This window comes from Chenopodium album, chromosome 27 (genome assembly GCF_948465745.1).
Source record: "Chenopodium album chromosome 27, dcCheAlbu1.1, whole genome shotgun sequence".
NCBI lineage: Eukaryota > Viridiplantae > Streptophyta > Magnoliopsida > Caryophyllales > Amaranthaceae > Chenopodium > Chenopodium album.
In genome coordinates, this window is record NC_137860.1 from 17,167,227 (window position 1) to 17,189,467 (window position 22,241).

Sequence of the window (22,241 nt, forward strand, 5' to 3'; positions counted from 1 at the left end):
GGTTGATCATTAATATACATTATAATTTATAACTCAATTTTTTTGTAATTAAATTAATTGTTCATATTGAATTGTCATTTGTTACATATTAATATTTTGTATTCAGAAAAATACATAAAAAATAACTTAGTTTGGTGGTAAAACACTTAGTTTTAGATTTAGAGGTTGCGTGTTCAGGTCTTGTGGACAACATTTTTTTTATTATTATTATAAGTGCATGACGTGGCGTAATGGTTAGTTTACGTGACACGTGGACGTTCTTAGGAACACCTTGTGCATGACATGGCGTAATGTTTAATTGAGTTGGTGACGTGGCATATTGAGAGGAGTCAACGTGACACATGGACGTTCTTATAAACGCCTTTTTAATATACTAGGGTATCCTACGCGCCGATGCGCTCGAAAAAGTTAGCTCTTGCATAGAAGTTGTATTAGCGAGTAGTCACACCTTTGGTTTGGGTGATAGATCTGGTAGTTTTAATACGTACTACTCCCTCCGTCCCTAAATTACATTCCTCTTTTCTATTTTTGGTATTCCAAAATTACATTCCTCATTTCTATTTTTGGTAAGTTTTTTTAGTAAATCAACTCTCTTTTTCTGTTTTATATTTAATGTTTTCTCACTCATGCTTACCTAATCTCACTCATAATCCTTGTGCCAAATTACAATGAATATGATTGGTTAAAAATTTTCAATTAGGAGCATGTGATTGGTCCTTTTTTTTTTTTACAAAGGATTGATGACATGTCATGAGTAATAACTAATCTATCTTTGTACTTCCCATTGCATTATCTAATTATGTTTATTTGTCTTATTCTTTCCTTCTTAATTCCCGTGTAAATTTCCAAAGAGGAATGTAATTTAGGGACGGAGGGAGTATTTGGTTATATGCCTATATAGTGGTTTTGTATAAATATAAAAAAGCCACCAAAATCTTAAGTGATAATTATTTTTTAAAACCCTCAAAAGTTTAACAGTGTTATTTCAAAATTATTATTAAATAATATTTAATTGATTTGCATCCCTTTATATCTTAATCTAGTTTAGAACTCTTAATTGATTTGCATGATTCAATAATACTTAACGTATTTATCAAACGAATTTTTTGTGAGCTTGGTCATACGGAGTAATAATATGCGAAATGTTCGTTGTAGCTAAAAACTTAATAATGTAAGTTCAATGTTCTACGACCATATAATATATATATCTATATCTAATAATAAAGCAATAACCACTTAGTTATATTTTTCCTCTTAAATTCTCTCCATATTTAATACATTTTTTTTACTATCATCGATTTCCTTCAATTTTAGGATTTTAAAGTTATTTATACCTCTTGATAACATCTGCTCAAATATCATTATTTAATATGAATGTCATTTAAATTCCACATTGTTTATGTGCGTACCATCAAATAATGTACAATTAAAAAGCTAATAAACAATAACAATATTTGTAATAATTAAAGGACAACAAAATTGTAAATAAGAAGAGCAACCACGAAGGAGTAAAAATAAATCATCTCGTGGTAATAAACAAAGTCTTCGTACATACAATTTTTTTTTTCTTTTTAAATAACAATAATAACATATGAAGTACAAAACATTATAATTTTTTTTATTTAAAAAAAGGCATTACAAGTTTTTGTTAAAAAAACTTTGTATTAATTGATGGTATGTTTAATGAAAAAAAAAAACCGTAATTAAATATATTAATGAGAGTAAACATATTAATGAGGGTAAAAAAGTAAATATACATTTTTGTACACAATTTTGAACATATTTTTGAGGGTATATTTGGTAGCACACAATTCCTAAGAGTTATTTTCTGCTTTTTATAAGGTAGGGATAGTATAGATTTATATTTATTTAATTAAATAATTGACTTATTTTGAGCGATTGATGCAAATGTTGACTTATTTTTTTTACAAATTTTCCATTAATAAATTAAATAGAAGTTTGAATTCTTAGTGGCTAGTGGCAAGAATAATTTGACTTATACATCTCATTCAATGAGCTGGTATACTCGGACAACAATTACAAAAATAAATACATCAACAGAAATGACAGCCCTCAAACAGCTCATTCATTCTGTTATACAGATTTGAATTACATGAAGAGTCAATAAGAATATGGTAAACATACAGTTGAATGAGTTGATGGTAAACATATAGTTGACAGTACACATGACATAAATTCTACGTGAAAGCAATATTTTCCGATCAGCAACCTTAGACTGAGATATTACTGAGATGGTATCAGAAAGACTGAACAAATTATAAGGCCTGCAATGGTGTCAGCAACTAGGCCTTCAGAATAAACAAAACAAATATACCAAGGAGGTAGCCAATATCACCACCACAGGCGACAAATTATTGGCTGTGTGAGCGCTGTTTGTTTTTGAGTCTTTTGACACTGCCTTAGTTGAGTTTTCATCACATTTGAGGCCATTTTTACCCTCTTTGCATTCATTCGCAAAAATGCCGGGTGGGTATTTACCAAAGAGATTTATGTAGCTAAACATAGTGCTTGCACAGTTATTAGTCAGGTCATTAAGGTCGTCCGCAAAAGGGCAAGCAAACTCCTTGAAGGCCTTGCAACAAATATCTGCTGGATACTTGGGTCCTTTGCATTTGTCAGTAATGATGGTGTAGTTTTGACCTTCAAAATTTATTGGGCAATCTGCACATCACATGAAATAGGTTAACTAAACAGAGCAACTCATACAAAATCGTCCATTAGATTGTATGTTTTGCTCACTTTATTAGTACGAGTAGTAGTTCACTCCAACCTATTTTTTCGAAGGAATCCCCAAGAGATAACCTTGTTATATTATCTTATTTCCTGGCCAGATCTATTATTGACATCACTACCCAAAGACGATAAACACACATCAATCAATTTTCATTAATAAAAGTTTGAAAGGTAAAATTCATAGAAGCCCTCTTACAGAGCCCTAGTACAACCTACTTACAAACACAAGGAACTAATGAAGCTGTGGGATGCTAAAATGCTAGCAGGAGATTAGCGTTATATCCTCTCAATCCATACGATCTACAGAAAGAATCAATCGACGATCAGCAGCATAGATGATCACCAGATATTAATTTCCCAAAGCTCAAGCATGGTTTTATGAAACAAATCTTTAATACAACTCGCTTATCACACAATAACATATAACTTTGCAACACAAAAACTACATGCTACTATTATCTCAAATACTAGCTCAATTCACTAAACATACTTATTTCCCCCACAAAACACTAGTAAACTCCTATCCAATACAAGTATGTTCATAAAACAGAAATTCTAGCAAGTCTTCGCTATTCCCATTCCTTCCATATACTAATTGAAACACTTTTTTGCTTATTATCGATATTCATTAGAAACCAAATACTACAGACTACTGCTACAAAAATAACTGGCAAAACTAAAGTAAACTTCACACCCTGACAGAAAACATCTTAAACAGCCTGATCTTCAGCATAATTCGAAGAAATTATAACGACGACACGGCCCACACCAGCTAGAACATCCCAACCCCTACAAAGTTAACCTTAATGCATACATTCAGCAGTAAATAGAGAGAAAGTGAAAATGAAGGAATATTATGTATTTGTAAATACATCACATTGATCAAAATATTTTTAGAACATATGGTAGAGAAAGAAAGAGGAGAGAGATAGGAAGAGAAAGGTCTGTAGGTGGACCCCACCTATTTTTTGTTCGGATTGAATCACCGTGATGGGAGACCACATTCTGATTGTTCCACTGAAAATTTATAGAGTACCATTGAATCCTTAGTGGTACAGTTTATGCATAAATGTTGTACAATTGAATGCATATATAATACCATTATGTGCATATATAATACCATTATGTGCATATATAGCATCACTGTATATTCTGGTATCATTTGATCATCCAATGATATCATAATATGCATTCGTTTGTACATATGTATAATTACATGAATACCCTTTTATGCATTTCTATATGCCTAACATTCCTCCCTTTAAAATCCCTCGTAAATAGAAACAATGTGAAACCTTTATTTAAATCAGTCAAACCCAACACAATATTACCCCAACGAATTAAAAATTAACCACTAATTTCAATCTTTGGCACTAAAATTGATATTAACACGCTTAATTTATCATCCAAATCAAAATCCAATAACCGAAAATGTAATATCTGGCTGATCTGCTCGTTCCAGAAACAAAATCAACAACCTGAAATAATACACTACTTTTTTCCTATCCTTGAAATTATTTTGTAATTAATTTGAAATAAATCATATCTACAACAAATCAAAACATTTGAGATTTTAAAAGATAATAGTAATTACTTTTCTGGGTCTGAAGCAAAGAGCGGCCGGTAGATCTATGAGATTCAAAAATGGCATCTGCATAAAAATAATAAAAATCAGAAAGAAAGAAAAAATCAAAACCCAGCTTAAGATAATAATTTTAATACAGTAATAAAAAAAGTCCATTGCAGAACAAAAACGTACCAGAAATGAAACTGGAAGATGCCAAACTAAAAAGAAGCAAGAAGACGATGGAACCCAAATATCGATTTATCCACATTATTTCAGAGAAAAAAAGTCCAGAAATATGAGCTGGGTTATTCAAATTACAGACCAATCAATTGGAAGTTTAATTGATTGGCAATAATTGATTCTGGAACTTCCTTCACCTTATCAATGGCTGCTTTCCTTTCTCTCTCTTTTTTTTAAATTAATAAATATTTTCTGGGGAAAAAAGGTATATGGGTTTTTTAGCTCCCTCCTAAATTTGGAAGACAGGAGAGAGAAAAAGCGCGTATTAATATTTTAATGTAATGAAGTGTATCACCTGTAATCTATTTCAACCTTGCAATTTTGCATTCTCTCTCAAAATCTCTTTCTTGTTACTTTATTTTCATCCCTCCACGTTTAATGGCCGCCAAAATATTCAATATATTAAAGTAAAAATGTTTGTTTGCTTTGAGAGCGTGCCCATGTTACTCAATACGAATAATAATACTCCTTCTGTCCTTTTAATATATGTATGTTGTGTGTATTTCTTTTTTGAGTCAAATATGCTTTTACTAGATGAAGCCCGTGTGTTGCACGTTTTTTTTTATTATTTTTTTAATTTTTTTTTTTGTATTTATTAGCTAAAATTTGTTATATATTTAGATAAAATTTATAATATTAAAAGATAATATTTAATATTTGATTATTTTAAACTTAAAAATGTCATTCGCCAATTTTACTTACGTGGCATTTGAATTATTTAATTCTAAAAGAAATTAATAATCTCTTATTTAATTGGCTATTATTAAGATTTATAATCCTACATGGCGCGCTAAGAAAATTAGATCCTACGTGGCTCCCTAAAAACTCGGGAAAAAACTCCCTTTTATATATATACTAGATGAAGCCCGTGCGATGCACGGTTTGTTTGATTATTTTTTTTATTTTATTTTTGTATTTATTAGCTAAAATTTGTTATATATTTAGATAAAATTCCTAATATTAAAAGATAATATTTAATTATTTAATTATTTTAAACTTAAAAATCTCATTCGCCAATTTTGCTTACGTGGCATTTGAATTATTTAATTCTAAAAGAAATTAATAATCTCTTATTTAATTGGCTAAAACTAAGATTTATAATCCTACATGGCACGCTAAGAAAATTAGATCCTACGTGGCGCTCTAAAATTTCGAGAAAAAACTCCCCTTTATATATATATATTAGATTTATAATTTGTACTTTTTACAATAATATTTTTTTTTTTTGATTTTATGATTTGTCATCCATATTGAGTTCAAATCAAGTGATTTTCTATCTATAACCAATATAAAACATGCAAAAGTATTCACTGTAGCTGTGAATAGTTCTTTTGCGTGTTATTACATAGACGCCCCTAAAGATGGGCATCGTGCCGTCGCGGGCCGTGCCGGCGGTGGGTTTCGCGGCAAGCCGTGCCGGGCCCTGCCCACTTTTTAATTATATACTCCTAGACTCTAGTGTAACTATCTATCCCTACACCCCCACCCCTAAACAATGCATAAACAAACCCAACAACCCTTGTAATTGTGTAGTAACTGAATTGTTACACTTTTTACCCACCTATAGATAAAAAAATTAAAAAAAAAAATTAAATCATCATTTCATTTCATTTTCTCTCTCCTTACCCATTTTCTCTCTCTTCACCCAATTTCTCTCCCTAAACCCATTAATCTACTTTTTCAAACCCAAAATTTCTACGAATTTGAGACAAAATATCAATAAAAATTGTTCAATCACTACGAAATTCAACAAAACAAGATTGAAATTCGAAATAATAAGTGGTTTTGTTCAGATTTGGTTCAAAAAAGAGTATGAAACCTAGGTTTTACTAAATTTTTTTTGCTGTGATTGTAGTTCAAAACAATTTTTGAAACATCAACTGTGGAAAATGCATCATGTAAGCATTTACTATAGTTTTAGTAATTTTTGTTCAAAAACTAGTAAATCAAATCATTACATTCTTCATTTTTTTTTTTTTTTGTACAACGAAGAAAACAGTTCCAGAATAGGAAAACAAAGATTCTGGAAAAATGTAAGTATTAATAAAATTAATTCGTAGTTGAAATTTTCTTTTGATGAATGTTCATTTCCATTTTGATAAATGCTCATTTATACATTAGTATACTATCATTCACATGTTTTTTTTTCGAAAAAACTCTCATTTAATTAATACAAATGCTCATTCAATTCATATGTATTTAATAATTTATAGTCATTCGTGTAACAATGTTCATTTTTTCATAGTTTGAAGTGGAGAATTATTTTGATGAATGTTCGTTTTTTGGTAAATGTTCAATCACATAATAATATATGGTCATTCACAATTTCACATATTAACATACGATTATTAGAACATCAAAGGTGTTTGATGAATGTTCATAGTTTTAGAAAAGAAAATAAAAAATCTGGAGAAAAGTAAGCATTAATTAAACTAGTTCGTAGTGGGTTTTTTATTTAATAAATGTTCTTCTCCATTTTGATAGATAATCATTTGTATATTAGTATACAATCATTCACTTGTTAATAGATGATTAATATATATGTATAGTCATTGTATTAATGTTAAATCTTTTTCATAGTTTGGGGTGGAAAATTATTCTGATGAATGTTCATTTGTATTTCATGTTCATTGATTGATATCTTTCATAGGCATTTTTAAACTAATGCATGTTAATTTATATATTAATAGATGGTCATTTTAATATTCAATTATCTAATTATGTTCATTTATGTATTAAGAGTTGTTCATTTCCATATTAATGGATGATCATTTCTATACTATTATATGTTCATTTATTTATTAATAAATGTTCATTTCCATATTATATATATCGATCATTTCAATTGTTCTACTATTCATATTCATATGAAAATCAGTTCATTTCAACACTTATTCTTGCTCAAATCTAACTAAAAATTCATTTGTTTTAGTCTATTAGTTAAACAAAGAATCGTGGATATAGTGATTTAGTTACACCACATAATATCAAGGAGAAAAAAGAAGACGAAAAAAATAAGGAAATTAATCAAGAAGACATGTATTTGTGCAACATGAACTAATAACACGAGCTTGTATCTTTCAATTTTGGATCGAGAATTCAGTATGTATAATAATATGTGTGGAAATTCTCTTTGGTAACCACAAACTTTTATTTTTTCTTAGTGGTAAAGGCTAGAACTTTTGATTATCAATGGTAATCACGAAATAATATAACTAAGTCAATGGAAACATAACTTAAATAATTTGTTAATTCTTTAACCATGGTTTAGCAATTAAAATGCAAAAAGACAAAACTACCCCCATTTATTAATTACCCCCAACCCCCTTTCTTCTTCCTTTCGATCTCTTTCCCCCTTTATTCTTCCTTTCTCACTTCTGCAACCCCCTTCCAACCACCTGAGCCACTGCCTCACCTCCCTTCCCCGCATCCCCGCCCCTGCCCACCACCCTTCCCCGCATCCCCCGCCCTGCCTTGGTACCGTTTTTCCCGTCGAAGCCCAGAAAAAACCCACCACCTCCCTCGAAAATAACTTGAACCCATATTCAAAATCAACTAATTCGACCCCAAAAATCCCCCAAACTGAATCAGACCCTCGTTTCCTCCCTTAATTTTCCTTGCTGCTCTTCATTATCACAAACGAGCATCATCATCATCAAGCCGTTTAATTAAGATATTTGATTTTGGTCTGAAACTGAATCTTGCGGCTGCAAACTGAGTGCAACGGAGGCTGTTATAGGACAAATTGGAGGTGCAGGTGGTTCATTCGGCCGTTGACGGTGGTTGTAGCCATGGTGGCAAGGTGATTGCACGGTTAATTGTTGTTTTCCTACTAAATGGTGATTTGGTGGTGCGGATTTGGAGGTGGTCGACTGCGGTGGTCCGGCGCCGCTATTGTTTGGGTCAATTGACGAAGCTAGTGATATGGATGTGGTGGTAAGTGAGGGGAGCAAGCTAGGCGGCTCGGGGAGGGGGCTGGCAGTTGGATGGTGAGGGGTTTGAATTTTTTTTTTAAAGTAATTTAAAGGGTAGTAATGTAAATCTATAACTATTTAACCCTAGTTAATCGTTTAATGATGTTTTAATATCATTAAAGTTACCATTGACTTAGTTATATTATTTCGTGATTACCATTGATAATCAAAAGTTTCAACCTTTACCATTGAGAAAAAATAAAAGTTTGTGGTTACCGGAGAGAATTTCCCAAACTTTTTTTGTTTCCCAAAGTATTATTACAAATCACATCCTTGAAAAGCAAACATTTAAAAGGAAATAAACTTTTTTTTCCCAAAGTATATATAATGTTCATATTTTTTGACGACTTATATAATGTTCATATTAGGAAAACAATATGTTCATAAACAAAAAACTAAATATTCATAACAAATATATATATAAATGAACATTAAAAGTCACGTGTACAACTTATAATCCCATAAACACAAATATATATATGAGCGTCTTTAAAAGAATTATTACAAATACACAAAATAACAAATTTTAAAATATGTTCACTAGTTAAAATATATATGAGCGCCTTTAAAAGAATAAAAATCATTGAAATTCACGTGTACAATATTTATATTCAAATACAACTACAACAATCCTATAGTTTACTACAGAAAACATACATTGAACATAAATGAACATTAGATGATGGAAATGTTTACTTTCGTGTTTATAAAACAATTACATGTAATAGTATAGCTGTATAGAAATGCATTATTATTGTAATTAAATTGTATTTATTTTATATTGGAGATTATTTTAAACAACTCTTTATTTACATATATATAATTCTAAGACGTATGTATTTGCATACATCTTACTATAAAACTTACACATAGCGCATATACTACAAAAACAATCTATTAAGGCGCATTATTGGTAGCCGCGCAACAACATGTTAATAGTGCTGAAATATGCACTTTCCGTGTAAAATTAGAGCGCTTATTAAAAAGCACTGCAATATAGAGTTGTTACAACTAAAAAAACCGCGCCACTTAGTTTTTTTATTCTGTGAAATATTTCAAAACTCCCACGACTCCCACTATACTTCTGCAAATCCCTAACCTATCACTACTGAATATATGACATTGCCCCAATTGTGCACTCATCAATATCCCTAATTTCTCTGAATATCATCCTCAAATTTTTACTTGAAGAACCATAAACATTTAATTCGTTTTCTTTTTGCTGAATTTTCCCTTTTAATTTGCCCAATTCATCAATTTTGTTTGAGAATTTAAATCGACCCATACAAATTCAAAATTCTCATTCTAAGGTAAAGTTTTTCTTCATAATTTTTTGTTTTTCTATTGAATTTCCCCTTTAGATTTACTTTAATTCTCTGTTTCGCAAATTAATATACACGATTTGCTGATTTTTTTTGCTGGGTTTTGTCAATTTCTAATCTTTATATGTTTATTTCGCCAATTCCAATTCCAATTTGCTGAATTAAGCTCAGTTTTGCCCTTCAATTTCGTCTATAATTGCATATCTAATTTCAATATTCTCGAAAAAATTCTTGTCCAAAAGAAAGAGATCCAGAAAAAAGGCGAATTTCAAGTATGTTTATTGCATGTTTATTTTATGTTTCATATGTAATGCATATTTTATCAGTAATTTCGCCAATTCTATGTAATGCATATTTTCTCAGCAATTTTATGTAATGCATATTTTCTCAGCAATTTTATGTAATGCATATTTTCTCAGCAATTTCAGATCTAATTACGCCAATTCTATGTAATGCATATTTTCTCAGCAATTTTTCATCAATAGAAGTGTTATGTTTCATGCTGCTTATCATGTGCTGTGATTAATTTCTTTGGCTATCAATTTTGTAATTATGTATTTTGAGTGTTTAATTCAATCTTTAGTATATACCCTGATTACTCATGTCTCATAATTCTGTATAAGTAATGAAATTAATAAGGTCCAATGATATATCTTAATCAAATTGAATTTGAATTAAACCAGTATGATTAGATTCTCAAAACATCATGTCAATGAAAATAAACTTGGTTGTTTGACACCTTTAAGCCATTACACATACTGTTTCTATCATAGTATGTTAGTTTTCATCCACCTCGACAGATTGGATTAAGAGTCCTTTACTTTGCAATTTATAGGCTTACTACATGTTTAATGCATTAGTAACTACACTGTACTTCAATTCACCCCCCCACCCCCACAAAAAAAAAAAAGAAAAATGTAGAGTAGTTAACTTGACTATAGAGTCTGTGGGCATTTATTTACGATTGGATTTGTGGAGTTTGTGATATGTATCTTCTAGCCTATCCTCTAGCCTATTTTAATTATGTGTCAGTTGGTTATATAATATTGGTTGGTATCCTAATTGCCTATACACAACTATATAAGATATGTTATTGGAGATAATCTAACAGAACTAGATGCAAAGAATAAAAGGGTAAGAAAAAAGATTACATGGAATAGATTGTTGATTAGGGAAGAGCCTAGATATATAGGAAGTAAATGGATTTATGATATATAGCTTTAGAGAAGGCTAGTGTTCATGTATGTGGGGCATGAATTCTTAACATGATATATTTGTAAGTAAAAAGTTGCTTTATATATATATATATATACATATACATATATATATATATACATATACATATACATATATATATATATACATATACATATATATATATATATATATACATATACATATACATATATACATATATATATATATATATATATATATATATATATATATATATATATACATATACATATACATATATACATATATATATATATACATATACATATATACATATATATATATATACATATACATATATACATATATACATATACATATATATATATATACATATACATATATATATATATACATACATATATATATATATATATATATATATATATATATATATATATATATATATATATATATACACATATATATACATATATATATATATATATATATATATATATATATTACAATCTGGTGTTTCACATGGTATGATATAGGACAAGTCTTAAAGGTTAGTGCTTATAGGTGTCAAGGGATCAAATTTCTTTTCTAAAGCTGCAGTAAGACTAGTAAAGCACTGCATTCTCGATATTTGGGGGTGGGGGGATGAATTTTAATTTGTAATTATAAAAATTCAAATTGTTGGTAGTGTATAAGACATCCTCAACCCAAAAGAACGTATTAAAAACCAAAGAAAGAAGTCTACATTAGGCTAAAATATCTTCTTAATTTAATTCATTTAAGCTACTTAAAGTTATTAGATTATTTGAAAATTATATCTACTATATGTTATATTGTGATTGCCTTTTTCCTTTTCGCCTAATAAATTAAACTCATAAACATTTCATTTTCCAGTGTTGTTGATAATGGATTTGAGAACAATTAAGGAAAACTTAGCTTTTCCAATAAAAGCACCAGAATACAAAAAAGGGGTTGATGGCTTTATGAGTTATGCTAACAATTCTTTAACACTTGATGGTAAACTTAGATGCCCTTGTGTGAGGTGTGTTAATAACAAGCTTTTGAAACCTGATGATGTAAATTACCACTTGCTCCATGATGGAATAATGCGTAATTATTCAACTTGGTTGTTTCATGGCGAAAGTTTAGATCAAGTTTTCGCTACAGCTTCTAGAGAATCTATGGTAGAAAATGATGAGACTATTACGCATATGGATATGAGTCAGTTGTTACATGACATGTATGATCATAGAGGGGATGGGCCAAATAGTGGTGAGAACATGAATGAAGGTATACCAGGTCCTAACAAAGAAGCTCAAAGTTTCTATGATTTTCTTAAAGATGCAGAGGAAGAATTGTGGCCAGGGTGCAAATTGACGAAGTTGTCCTTGTTAGTGCTTTTATTTCATGTAAAGAGCACTAGTAAATGGACTAATAAGTCATTCAGTAATTTATTACAAATTTTGAAACTTGCAATTCCTACAAACTTGCCTAATTCTTTTAAGGAGGCAAAAAAGGTCATTGACAAGTTAGGACTTGGTTACGTTCGAATTCATGCTTGCCCGAACCATTGTCGATTGTTCTGGAAGGACAAGATTAATGATGATACATGCTCTGTATGTGGTGCTTCTAGGTGGAAAAGAGAATCAGAGCAAACAAATTCAACGGGAAAGAAGAAGAAAAAAGGGTCCCTTGCAAAAGTATTGCGCTATTTTCCATTAAAACCAAGACTTAAGAGGTTGTATATGTCTAAGACAACCGCTGCCTTGATGAGGTGGCATGATGAAGAACGTTCTAAGGACGATAAGGTGTTAAGTCATCCGGCTGATTCTGAAGCATGGAAAAGCTTTGACACTAGATATCCAGTGTTTGGTGGAGAGAGTCGTAATGTTAGGCTTGGGCTTGCTAGTGATGGATTTAATTCATTTGGGATGTTGAGCTCCACGTATAGTTGTTGGCCAGTTCTTTTGGTACCATATAATTTTCCACCTTGGATGTGTTTGAAGCAATCGTCTCTTATTCTATCAACATTAATTCCTAGACCGACCAGCCCAGGGAATAAAATTGATGTTTATTTACAACCTTTAATTGAAGAATTGCTTGAGCTTTGGAATGATGGAACTGAGACATATGATGCCTCTAACAATGAAACTTTTAATATGCGTGCTGGGTTGTTATGGACAATTAGTGACTTTCCAGGATATGGAATGCTCTCTGGTTGGAATGTATACAGTGATAAAGCATGTCCTTGTTGCAATATTAAAACAGATTCTAAATGGCTATATAATGGGCACAAATATTGTTTTTTGGGTGATCGTCGCTTCTTAAATGAAAACCATCCATTTCGCTGGAATAAAGATGCTTTCAATGGCAAAGAAGAATTTAGGGAAGCACCCATGATGCTAAATGGTGCGGAGGAGTTACAACAAATAAAAGAGATGGAAGACTTTGATGACTCAAACACATGGAAGAAAGAGAACATTTTCTGGTCATCGCCTTATTGGGAGTCTCATTTAATTCGACACAATCTAGATGTTATGCACATCGAAAAAAATGTGTGTGATAATGTGGTTGGCACATTGTTGAATTTGGAGGGGAAGTTTAAAGATAATTTGAAAGCCCGTTGGGATTTGAAAAAATGGGGTATTAGAGAGGAACTTCATCCAATAGAGAAAATTTCAAGGAGTGGAATAAAAAGGTATGAGTTGCCACCAGCCCCTTACACAATCTCTAAAGATGAAAAGAGAACATTTTGCAAAACTCTCAGTGACATTAAAGTTCCAAATGGTTATGCTTCAAATATTTCAAGATGTGTGAATTTGCAACAAGCAAAATTACTTGGGCTTAAAAGCCATGATTGTCATATTTTAATGCAGCAAATTCTTCCTATTGCATTACGGGGGCTTCTTTCAAAGGATGTGCTGGCAGTTTTGTTTGATTTATGTGGCTATTTTAGAGATATTTGTAGCAAGAGTCTTGATGTGGAAGAGATTAAACGACTCGAGGCTCATATACCTATAATTATGTGTCACTTGGAGATGATATTTCCACCTAGTTTTTTCACAATAATGGCACATTTGGTTCTGCATTTAGCTACCCAAGCAAAGATTGCAGGTCCAGTGTTATTTAGATGGATGTATTTTATAGAGAGGTACCTTGGCTCTTTGAAATCACATGTACGTAATAAAGCTCACCCAGAGGCGTCCATTGCTGAAGCTGTAAGAGCTCTAGAATGCGTTAATTTTTGTTCTTTATACATTGAAGGATTCGACCTTATATTTAATATGGTATCAAGGGATACCAATGATGCTTCTATGGTGGATACTTCAAATAATATTGAGGAGTTTCTAGTTTTTTCACAAGTGGGAAAGCCTTTAGGGAAGCCTATTACACGCACCATTAGCCAAATGAGTAAAATACAAGCACATCGTTATGTGCTATTCAATTGTCCGGATGTCACTGAAATCTTACAATAAGTATTTTAAGTTATAACTCTGACGTATACTTACAAAAATTATTTTATCTAATAACTTTTAATTGAGGTTTTACTTGTAATCTAATAAACATCTCTTCTTTTAAGAGTACAAGCTGCTGAGCTTAGGAGACGTAGTCGTCCTAGGTGCTTGACATTGAATGGCATTGAACGCATTCAACATGAAACATTTCATGATTGGTTTAGACAACACGTAAGAATCTTATTTTATATTCCTATTTTTTCCTATTAAACTAAATTATTATTTAATGTAAAACATCTATAATAGGTCATCAAGTTGGAGGAAGAAAATGATATAGATTCCTTGAAGGAAGAAATTCGAATGCTAGCACGAGGTCCACTTGATGTTGTCACAAAATATCGAGGGTACAGTGTCAATGGTTTTTGTTTCAGATCCAAGCAATATGACAAGTGTACTCAGAATAGTGGTGTAGTTATAATCGCAAAGACATCAAGCTACGCTAGTTCTACTGATAGGAATCCGGTGTTGGGAGATGTTGCTTACTATGGTCGAGTGGTTGAAATCATAAAATTGAAATACCTGGGAGGATATTCAGTTGTGTTGTTCAAATGTGAATGGTTTGATTATACTAGTGGAAGAGGTATAAGGAAAGATGAATTGGGCTATACATTAGTTAATACCTCTCGTCTTATGCACACAGGGGAAAGCATAGAGCACGAGCCATATATTTTTGCATCACAAGCAGAACAAGTTTTTTATGTAGAAGACCATAATGACCCTCATTGGTCGGTTGCTATAAAGATGAAGCCTAAAGATGTATATGATTTAGGAGACGATGACATGAGGGAAGACAACGAAGATGCACCATATCATGTTTCATTTTTGAAAACTATTTTAACTGATGCACATGGAAACCATAGTTGGCTTAGGAGGGGTGTGGAAGGAACCATAGTTGATGATGAATCTTAAACCATTGAATCTACTTATGTTATCTTCATTTTCCCCACGTTTCTTCGTATCATGATAACTTTATTTCAGCAACTTTTTGCTGCCTTTATTTATATATATATATATATATATATATATATATATATATATATATATATATATATTAAAAAGTCGTATCTTTCTATTATTGTTCTGGTTATAAATCTGGGGCTCTATTTCCTTCTTTTTTTTTTCTTTTTTTTTTGTTTTTTTTTTATTATAGTTTGGGGTGTAGACTTTGTCTTGAGAATCATTATTGTCAGCTTCTGACAGTAAGATGGATGGACTTAATTGAAGCTTAAATCCCTTTCATTTGAGCAGATTTATATAAAAAAAAATTAATATTGAGTCACTCTAAGATCACCCCCCCACTATTTACAGTTACTCTGATATAAAGTTTGCTATTCTATTTCATGCTTTGAGTTTCTGTTTGAGTTTTTGTTTTATGCTATTCTGCTATTCTGTTTCATGCTATTCTGCTATTCTGTTTCATGGTCTTCTGCTATTCTGTTTCTAATCTGATTCTGGTTCACCAAAATCTGGTGTTGATTGTGTTGTTTTTGGTTCACCAAAATCTTATTCAGGTTTCTTTTATTGGTAGAGGTATGGCATTGCGCAAGAACAAGAGATTGCGATTAACTACCAATCCTCAGCAGGTTAATGGGTCACATGCTGAAAGATCTACAAACGATAGAAAGCAAAGGGTACAAAGAGAACAACCTTCAAATGAAAGGGACCGTAGAGACCAAACTTCTACAAATGGAATGCAACAAAGGACACAAAGAGATCAAATTTCTAATCATGAATTAAGGGAGCAAAGGGAACAAAGAAACCAAAATCCTTCAAATGAAATGCATCAAAGTAGTCAAAGGGATCAGATTTTTCCAAATGAAAGAAGTGAGCACAGGCAGCAAGGGAGACAAACAAATCAACAATCTTCAAACTTAAGGCACAACAATTCTAGTGAAGAATCAGGTAGTAACAGAAATGTTGGACTTGTTTATGAATACACAATTGAAGGTAATGTGAATGATGCATAAACATGGATTTCTTTTTTTTCTTATTTTCATTTGCTTAAATTTAGTGGAACTATATTGTTCTATTTATTAAAACAGATACAAATGGTAATAGAAGACGTGGAAAGACTGTTCTAGCAGATGTTTGGAATCTACCGAATGGGAAAAGAATTGTAGTTGAAGTTAATAAAGAAAATCAACCAATTGGTGATGAAGGAGGAGTATTAGGCTACTTTTGTGGAACAGTTGCTAGGAATGGGTCACTTTGCTCTCTAACTTATACAAGATGGGATTTATTGAAAAAAAGGTTGTAATAAAAACAACCAAAAATTGATATTACAGGAAGTTGAGGTAATATGATTTTATTTCTTTTTTTTTTTGTGTGAAAAATGTACATAATTTATATTTTTATAATATTTCTTTGCTTTAGAGACGATTTCTTTACCCAAAAGCACTTGAGAAGTGGATATTGAAGTCAATTGGGCATAAATGGAGAGATTACAAATGCTACTTAAAAGGAAAAGGCTATGATGATGATACAGACGTCAACACTCTTTATGATAATTGTCCGGATGATGATGTTGATTATGATCAATGGGTTAGTCTTGTCAATTTCTGGAGGTCAGAAGAAGGACAGGTCTGTTTTATATATAAGTTTGGTTTATATTAACTTGCTAGTTACTTTGATATAGGCAGCTTTGCTGTTGATTTCCCTATGTATTTTTATATATAATGTAAATATATATATAAATTTATTTTGCATTGTGGCAGAAAAGAAGCAAGCGTAGTAAAGAATCACATGCAAAGGCTAAAGTGAAGCCAATTCATACTACTGGTACCAAGAGTCATGCACGTGTTCATGAAGAGATGGTATCTTTTTTTAACCCTAAAACTGTTATAATTTAACTTTTTGTACAAACATTATATTTGTTGATTATTAGCTAATTTGTAACATCTCTTTGATGAAAATCTTAGAAAAAAAATTTAAACAAGAGCCCATCACGTACTCAAGTTTATTTACAATGTCACCAACATGAAAGTGAAGCGGATATAACGATGAGTAATATTTTTCTTGCTAGAAACCTCATTTAGTTCAATTATTTTCTCATACATTATTATGAATTTGTGCATACTCTATAGAATCAAATAAAAAAAGTTGCAACTGAGCAAGGAGACCAAGAAGACTTGGATGACGATCCCGTTTCAAAAGTTTTGGGAAAATATCAATATGGTCGTGTCCGTGGTTTAGGATTAGGTGTTAATCCATCGGATGTGGGTGATTCCTCTTACCCTAGGTTTTGCAATGGTTTGAAAATGTCCTCTAATAATGAAGTAGCAATTATACACTATTTTCGACGACTGAAGGATAAAGTGAATAGATTGAGACATCGTGTCAGAAAGCAATCATATAATATGACAAAGGTGAAACTAACACTTGAGAAAGCAATCATTTCGTGTCAGAAAATAACATTCTTGTGACTCTTGTCTCTGAAACTGAATCTGAAACTGATTCTCTTGCTTCCGAATCTGATGAGTATTCAGAGGCAGAAGATGATGATGATCAGGTAATTAATTATAATACTATATTACAGCTCCTAATTTGTTTCTTTTATAGCTATAGCATGGTCTTGATATGGTTGTCGGTATGCAAAACCCATCTAATGGGCACCTTACTTTTTTTTTTCCATGCCTATACTACTGTAAAGTATCTGTTGGCAGTTAGAGTAATTAGTAGAAAATGGTTCCGTCAACTAGTTACATAAGTTGCTTATTTTTCTTTGGTATGATTACTTACTAGAATCATATAAAAGAAATATGTTGTGTGAACTTGGAAAACTTAATTAAGGATCGTACTAATCTGGTTACAATTTATACTTTGTTTAAGGAACGTGAGGCCTAACTCGAAACCCATCTGGTTGTTCCAACAATCTGAAATTTTATCATTTGGCTTAGTGGAACACTTTTAAGCCAAATTAACAGAATTAGGCAGTGAATTATGTGAAAAGACTACATTTCTAGCCGTGTAAGAGAAATTTAAAGCAATTATACTCTCAGATGCTATATTATCTTCAATTATTATTGATATTTTTTGTAAAACTCAACAACAGTTAAGCTCAATTTATGTCTGCTAGCATGATAGTTTGATGAAAAAGAAAAGAAAGGACTTGGTATTGACTGCAGAATTATAGTTGCATCATTAGCTAGTCTCTTCATATTGTCTTTTAGTGATTTGATGAAAAAGAGAAGAATGGACTTGATGATTGCATTTAGAATTTTTTTTCCTCTCGCAAAAAGGAGAATACTACAACCCTCTGCAATTTTTTATTCCATTGGCATGCAACACGGCATCAGCAAGTCAGCAACTGTATTAAGTGCATTTGGGACATTGTATGCGCATGTTCCATGTCTTAACTGATAAGAGTTAAGATCTGGTAAAAATTGATGAAGCATTTTTCAGCTCAGATTTTCGTTAGGATATGAAAAGAGAGTTTATTTCTACTTCCATTAATCTTATAGTCTGTGAGTAATACGCTACATTTACATGACAGAGGACATAATCTCTAGCATACAAAACTTGGTATGGATTATTTTCTTCTATTTTTCCATTTTGTTTACACAAGGATTTTTATGCTTGCATCAACTCAGGTTTCTCGGTGTTTGAACAAGTGTGTATAACTTGTAACTTGCTAATACAGTGTGAAAATTTCATTAATGTAGCTGCTTACTTTGGTTGGGCACTATAGCCCTTAGCCTCATATATATGTGATACATGATATTTTATTGAACATTTTACATTCAACAAACTATATCTTTCAATTGTTTAGGTGGTATCACCCTAGGATATTGATCTTTTTTGTTCTTTTTCATGAAAATGAAGCATTATGCATTGCTATGATGTACATATCAGCATATGGGTCAGTTTTTGTGTACTCCATTATTTAAGGCATAGGTAGTTATAAAACCATGTTTGCCCTCATTGCTTCCCAGAGGTTGTAAATGCTGACATCGTAAACAAAGAAAGTGTTTGCAAAGTGCATCACAAAGTAAAGCCCTCGGACAACAGGTTGGGGGCAGGTGACAACTTTCCTATTCCTGGTTTTCAGCCTTATCCTGATCCTGACCGCTATGCTATTGAAAAGGAGTTGTATCTTAGTAATGTAGGAACTATTAATTAATACTTTGTTTAATGTTGGGAATGTCTCTTTCATCTTTGAGTATTTAATGTTGGGAATGTTAGTAATATGTATGTAGTAATTTTCTAGGTTTGATTTCTTATTATTGATTGGTACATTTGCGCCTTTTAACTTGATGATACGGAGTTGATAACTTTTCTCCTTTGTTATTTTTCTAGGATGTTGAAGCTTCTCCCGGAGCTAACAATGACACTAATCGTAGAGATTAGTTATTGCGTTACCAAGGTTAGATTGGTTATTAAAGGTCTAACATTTATTTATTTATTTATTTATTTATTATTCATCATATAATATTTTTTAATATAGAAGTTGACTATTTGTTTTCACTCATGCAGGGTATGCTTTGGCAACTTCAAAGTTGGAACATGAAAGCAATTTTAAAGCATCAATATTTAGTCTTATAAAATAAATCTTATATTGGCATAGTTTTGGTTTTGGCATTAAGTACATTCTAGCTACTGAACATTTTTTTTTTTATTATTTTTATTACATATATATATATATATATATATATATATATATATATATATATATATATATATATATATATATATATATATATATATATATATATATATATATATATATATATATATATATATATATATATATATATATATATATATATATATATATATATATATATATATATATATATATATATATATATATATAACTTTAGATGGTTATTTGTTTAAATGATTTTAGGTACTTTATTTCAATGTTTCTTGTTTGATGACATTTATGACTATAATTTATTTTTAATAAAATTTTTTGTGTTTACAATTTTATCATGTAAAAAACAGGTTATTTAGTAACGCTCTAAATGTTTTTTTTTTTTTTGACAAAGAATCCTAATAAATAAACAAGAAAACTAAAAGGACCATGAAATAAAACTACGGGTGCGAGCCTGAGTTGCAAGCTAGTGGGCTGGCGAAACCCAAGAACGAGGAACCTTCCGAATCCTACAAGCAATCAGATCTTGAGCTTCCTCCCGAATTGACCGAAGTAACCAAAAACAGGAAATATCATCCGAACTAGCATGGGTGAGAAGAGAGACCAACTGGGCACAATCGGTAAACAACTGGAATCTAACCAACCCTCTATGCTTAGCAGACCGAAGCGCCCATAAACAAGCTTGAAGTTCTGCCTGAAGTGCGGAGGCCGTTCTCAGGGCACGAAGACCGCCTCCCAACACCTGATCGGAAAGGAGATCACGAATAATCCAACCTACGCCAGCAGTATTATCGTGAGCATTCCAGGCGCCATCCAAGATAAGACAATAATCCAGTGTATCCAATTCAGAGCCTCGAATCCAACCGAAACTCAAATGGGAATGATGAAAAGTATGTCCTAAACTGGTGGAGAACGGACGATGGAAGCAGGCTAAAGCCTCTGAACCCCTAGAAACCCAATCTTCAGCTGAATTTAGAACTACAGATGGAGAAATAACAGCGTGGCGAAAGACCTTGTGATTACGAGACAACCATATAGCCCACATTAAGGAGATAAAGTAAGACAGATCATTCCAGCGGTGGGTTTTCTTGAAGGAAGTGACGATATCCGTGAACCAAACATGAAAGGGAGAATCCTGCAAGGTAGCCTGGGTGAAGAACAACGGACCCCGACCTAGCAAACTTGAAGTAAAACCGCAATCCCGAAATAAGTGAGCAGTCGTTTCACAATTTTGGTGACAGAAAACACAAACAGGAGCAACAGGTATGCCACGCTGACTAAGATGAGTCGTGAGAGGTAAAGCATCATGTAACAGCTTCCACACAAATATTTTCAGTCTAGGGAGAATAAAAATTCCCCAAAATCGTTTCCACCATAAATCTGGAGCCGGGGAGCTGACCACAGAGGCCAAGGAATTACGAACCAGAATGGCGTAAGCCGTTTTGGTAGAAAACCGACCATCCCTAGTATATTTCCAGTAAACAAAATCATCCATGACGCAATGAGGTCGTTCAAGCGAAAGAATTCGCTGAGCAGATGATGAATCAAACAAACGATGAACTAAGGAAGTGTCCCACGCGTGTGTACGCGGATCAATGATAGATGAAACATGAGTCGGCAAAGACGACCCAACAGCCGAAGCCTTAAAAGAGACAGCACCCCCTGGAGCCCAATTATTCTCCAGGATATGAACATTAGTACCAGAACCTACCTTCCAAGCCAGGCCTGCGGACAAAACAGACATACCATCCATAAGTCCTCGACACCCCCATGAGGATCTAGAAACACCTCCCGTGCGGAACGGAGAAAGAGAAGGGTATCTAGAGAGAAGGACTCTTGAGACCAGAAGCTGGGGATGAAGGTGAATACGCCAACATTGTTTGGCTAGGAGAGCCGAGTTTAACAAAGAAACACTGCGCAGACCTAAGCCTCCCATACCTTTAGGAAGGTGCAACAGTGAAGCAGATCGAAAGGCCAGTCCCTTAGAGGAGGAAGAAGAACGCCACCAAAACCGGGACAAGAGTCCATCAATACGATCAGAGATAGAAGACGGAATCTTAAAGACTGACAGTACATGAT

General features: G+C 32.1%; 2 protein-coding genes and 1 long non-coding RNA gene across 4 annotated transcripts; 2 read left to right on the forward strand and 1 right to left on the reverse strand.

Annotated features, from left to right (window-relative positions):
* Positions 1–2,023: 2,023 nt before the first annotated feature.
* LOC145619560 (GPI-anchored protein LLG1-like) lies at positions 2,024–4,961 on the reverse strand. Its single transcript, XM_081674275.1, has 3 exons — positions 4,514–4,961; positions 4,349–4,405; positions 2,024–2,682 (listed from the first exon to the last, which is right to left on the reverse strand). Exons 1-3 carry the CDS (start codon positions 4,587–4,589, stop codon positions 2,312–2,314), a joined length of 504 nt encoding a protein of 167 aa, XP_081530401.1. The 5' UTR covers positions 4,590–4,961; the 3' UTR covers positions 2,024–2,311.
* Positions 4,962–11,959: 6,998 nt separating this feature from the next.
* LOC145619719 (uncharacterized) lies at positions 11,960–15,478 on the forward strand. Its single transcript, XM_081674422.1, has 2 exons — positions 11,960–14,404; positions 14,816–15,478. Exons 1-2 carry the CDS (start codon positions 11,960–11,962, stop codon positions 15,476–15,478), a joined length of 3,108 nt encoding a protein of 1,035 aa, XP_081530548.1.
* Positions 15,479–16,144: 666 nt separating this feature from the next.
* LOC145621573 (uncharacterized) lies at positions 16,145–17,397 on the forward strand. 2 transcript variants are annotated; one of them, XR_014108448.1, is made up of 4 exons: positions 16,145–16,516; positions 16,612–16,863; positions 16,943–17,149; positions 17,284–17,397. It is a non-coding gene; the product is annotated as an uncharacterized LOC145621573 (long non-coding RNA). The 2 variants fall into 2 exon arrangements; XR_014108447.1 differs by having other exon boundaries at positions 16,612–17,149.
* The last annotated feature ends 4,844 nt before the right edge of the window (positions 17,398–22,241 follow it).

Coding starts and splice junctions, on each gene's coding strand:
- LOC145619560 (XM_081674275.1), bottom strand. CDS start 4,589: ATGTGGATAAATCGATATTTGGGTTCCATCGTCTTCTTGCTTCTTTTT. Junction 4,406..4,513: donor ATCTTCCAGTTTCATTTCTG/GTACGTTTTTGT, acceptor ATTTTTATGCAG/ATGCCATTTTTGAATCTCAT. Junction 2,683..4,348: donor TTTGCTTCAGACCCAGAAAA/GTAATTACTATT, acceptor TGTGATGTGCAG/ATTGCCCAATAAATTTTGAA.
- LOC145619719 (XM_081674422.1), top strand. CDS start 11,960: ATGGATTTGAGAACAATTAAGGAAAACTTAGCTTTTCCAATAAAAGCA. Junction 14,405..14,815: donor ATAATATTGAGGAGTTTCTA/GTTTTTTCACAA, acceptor CATCTATAATAG/GTCATCAAGTTGGAGGAAGA.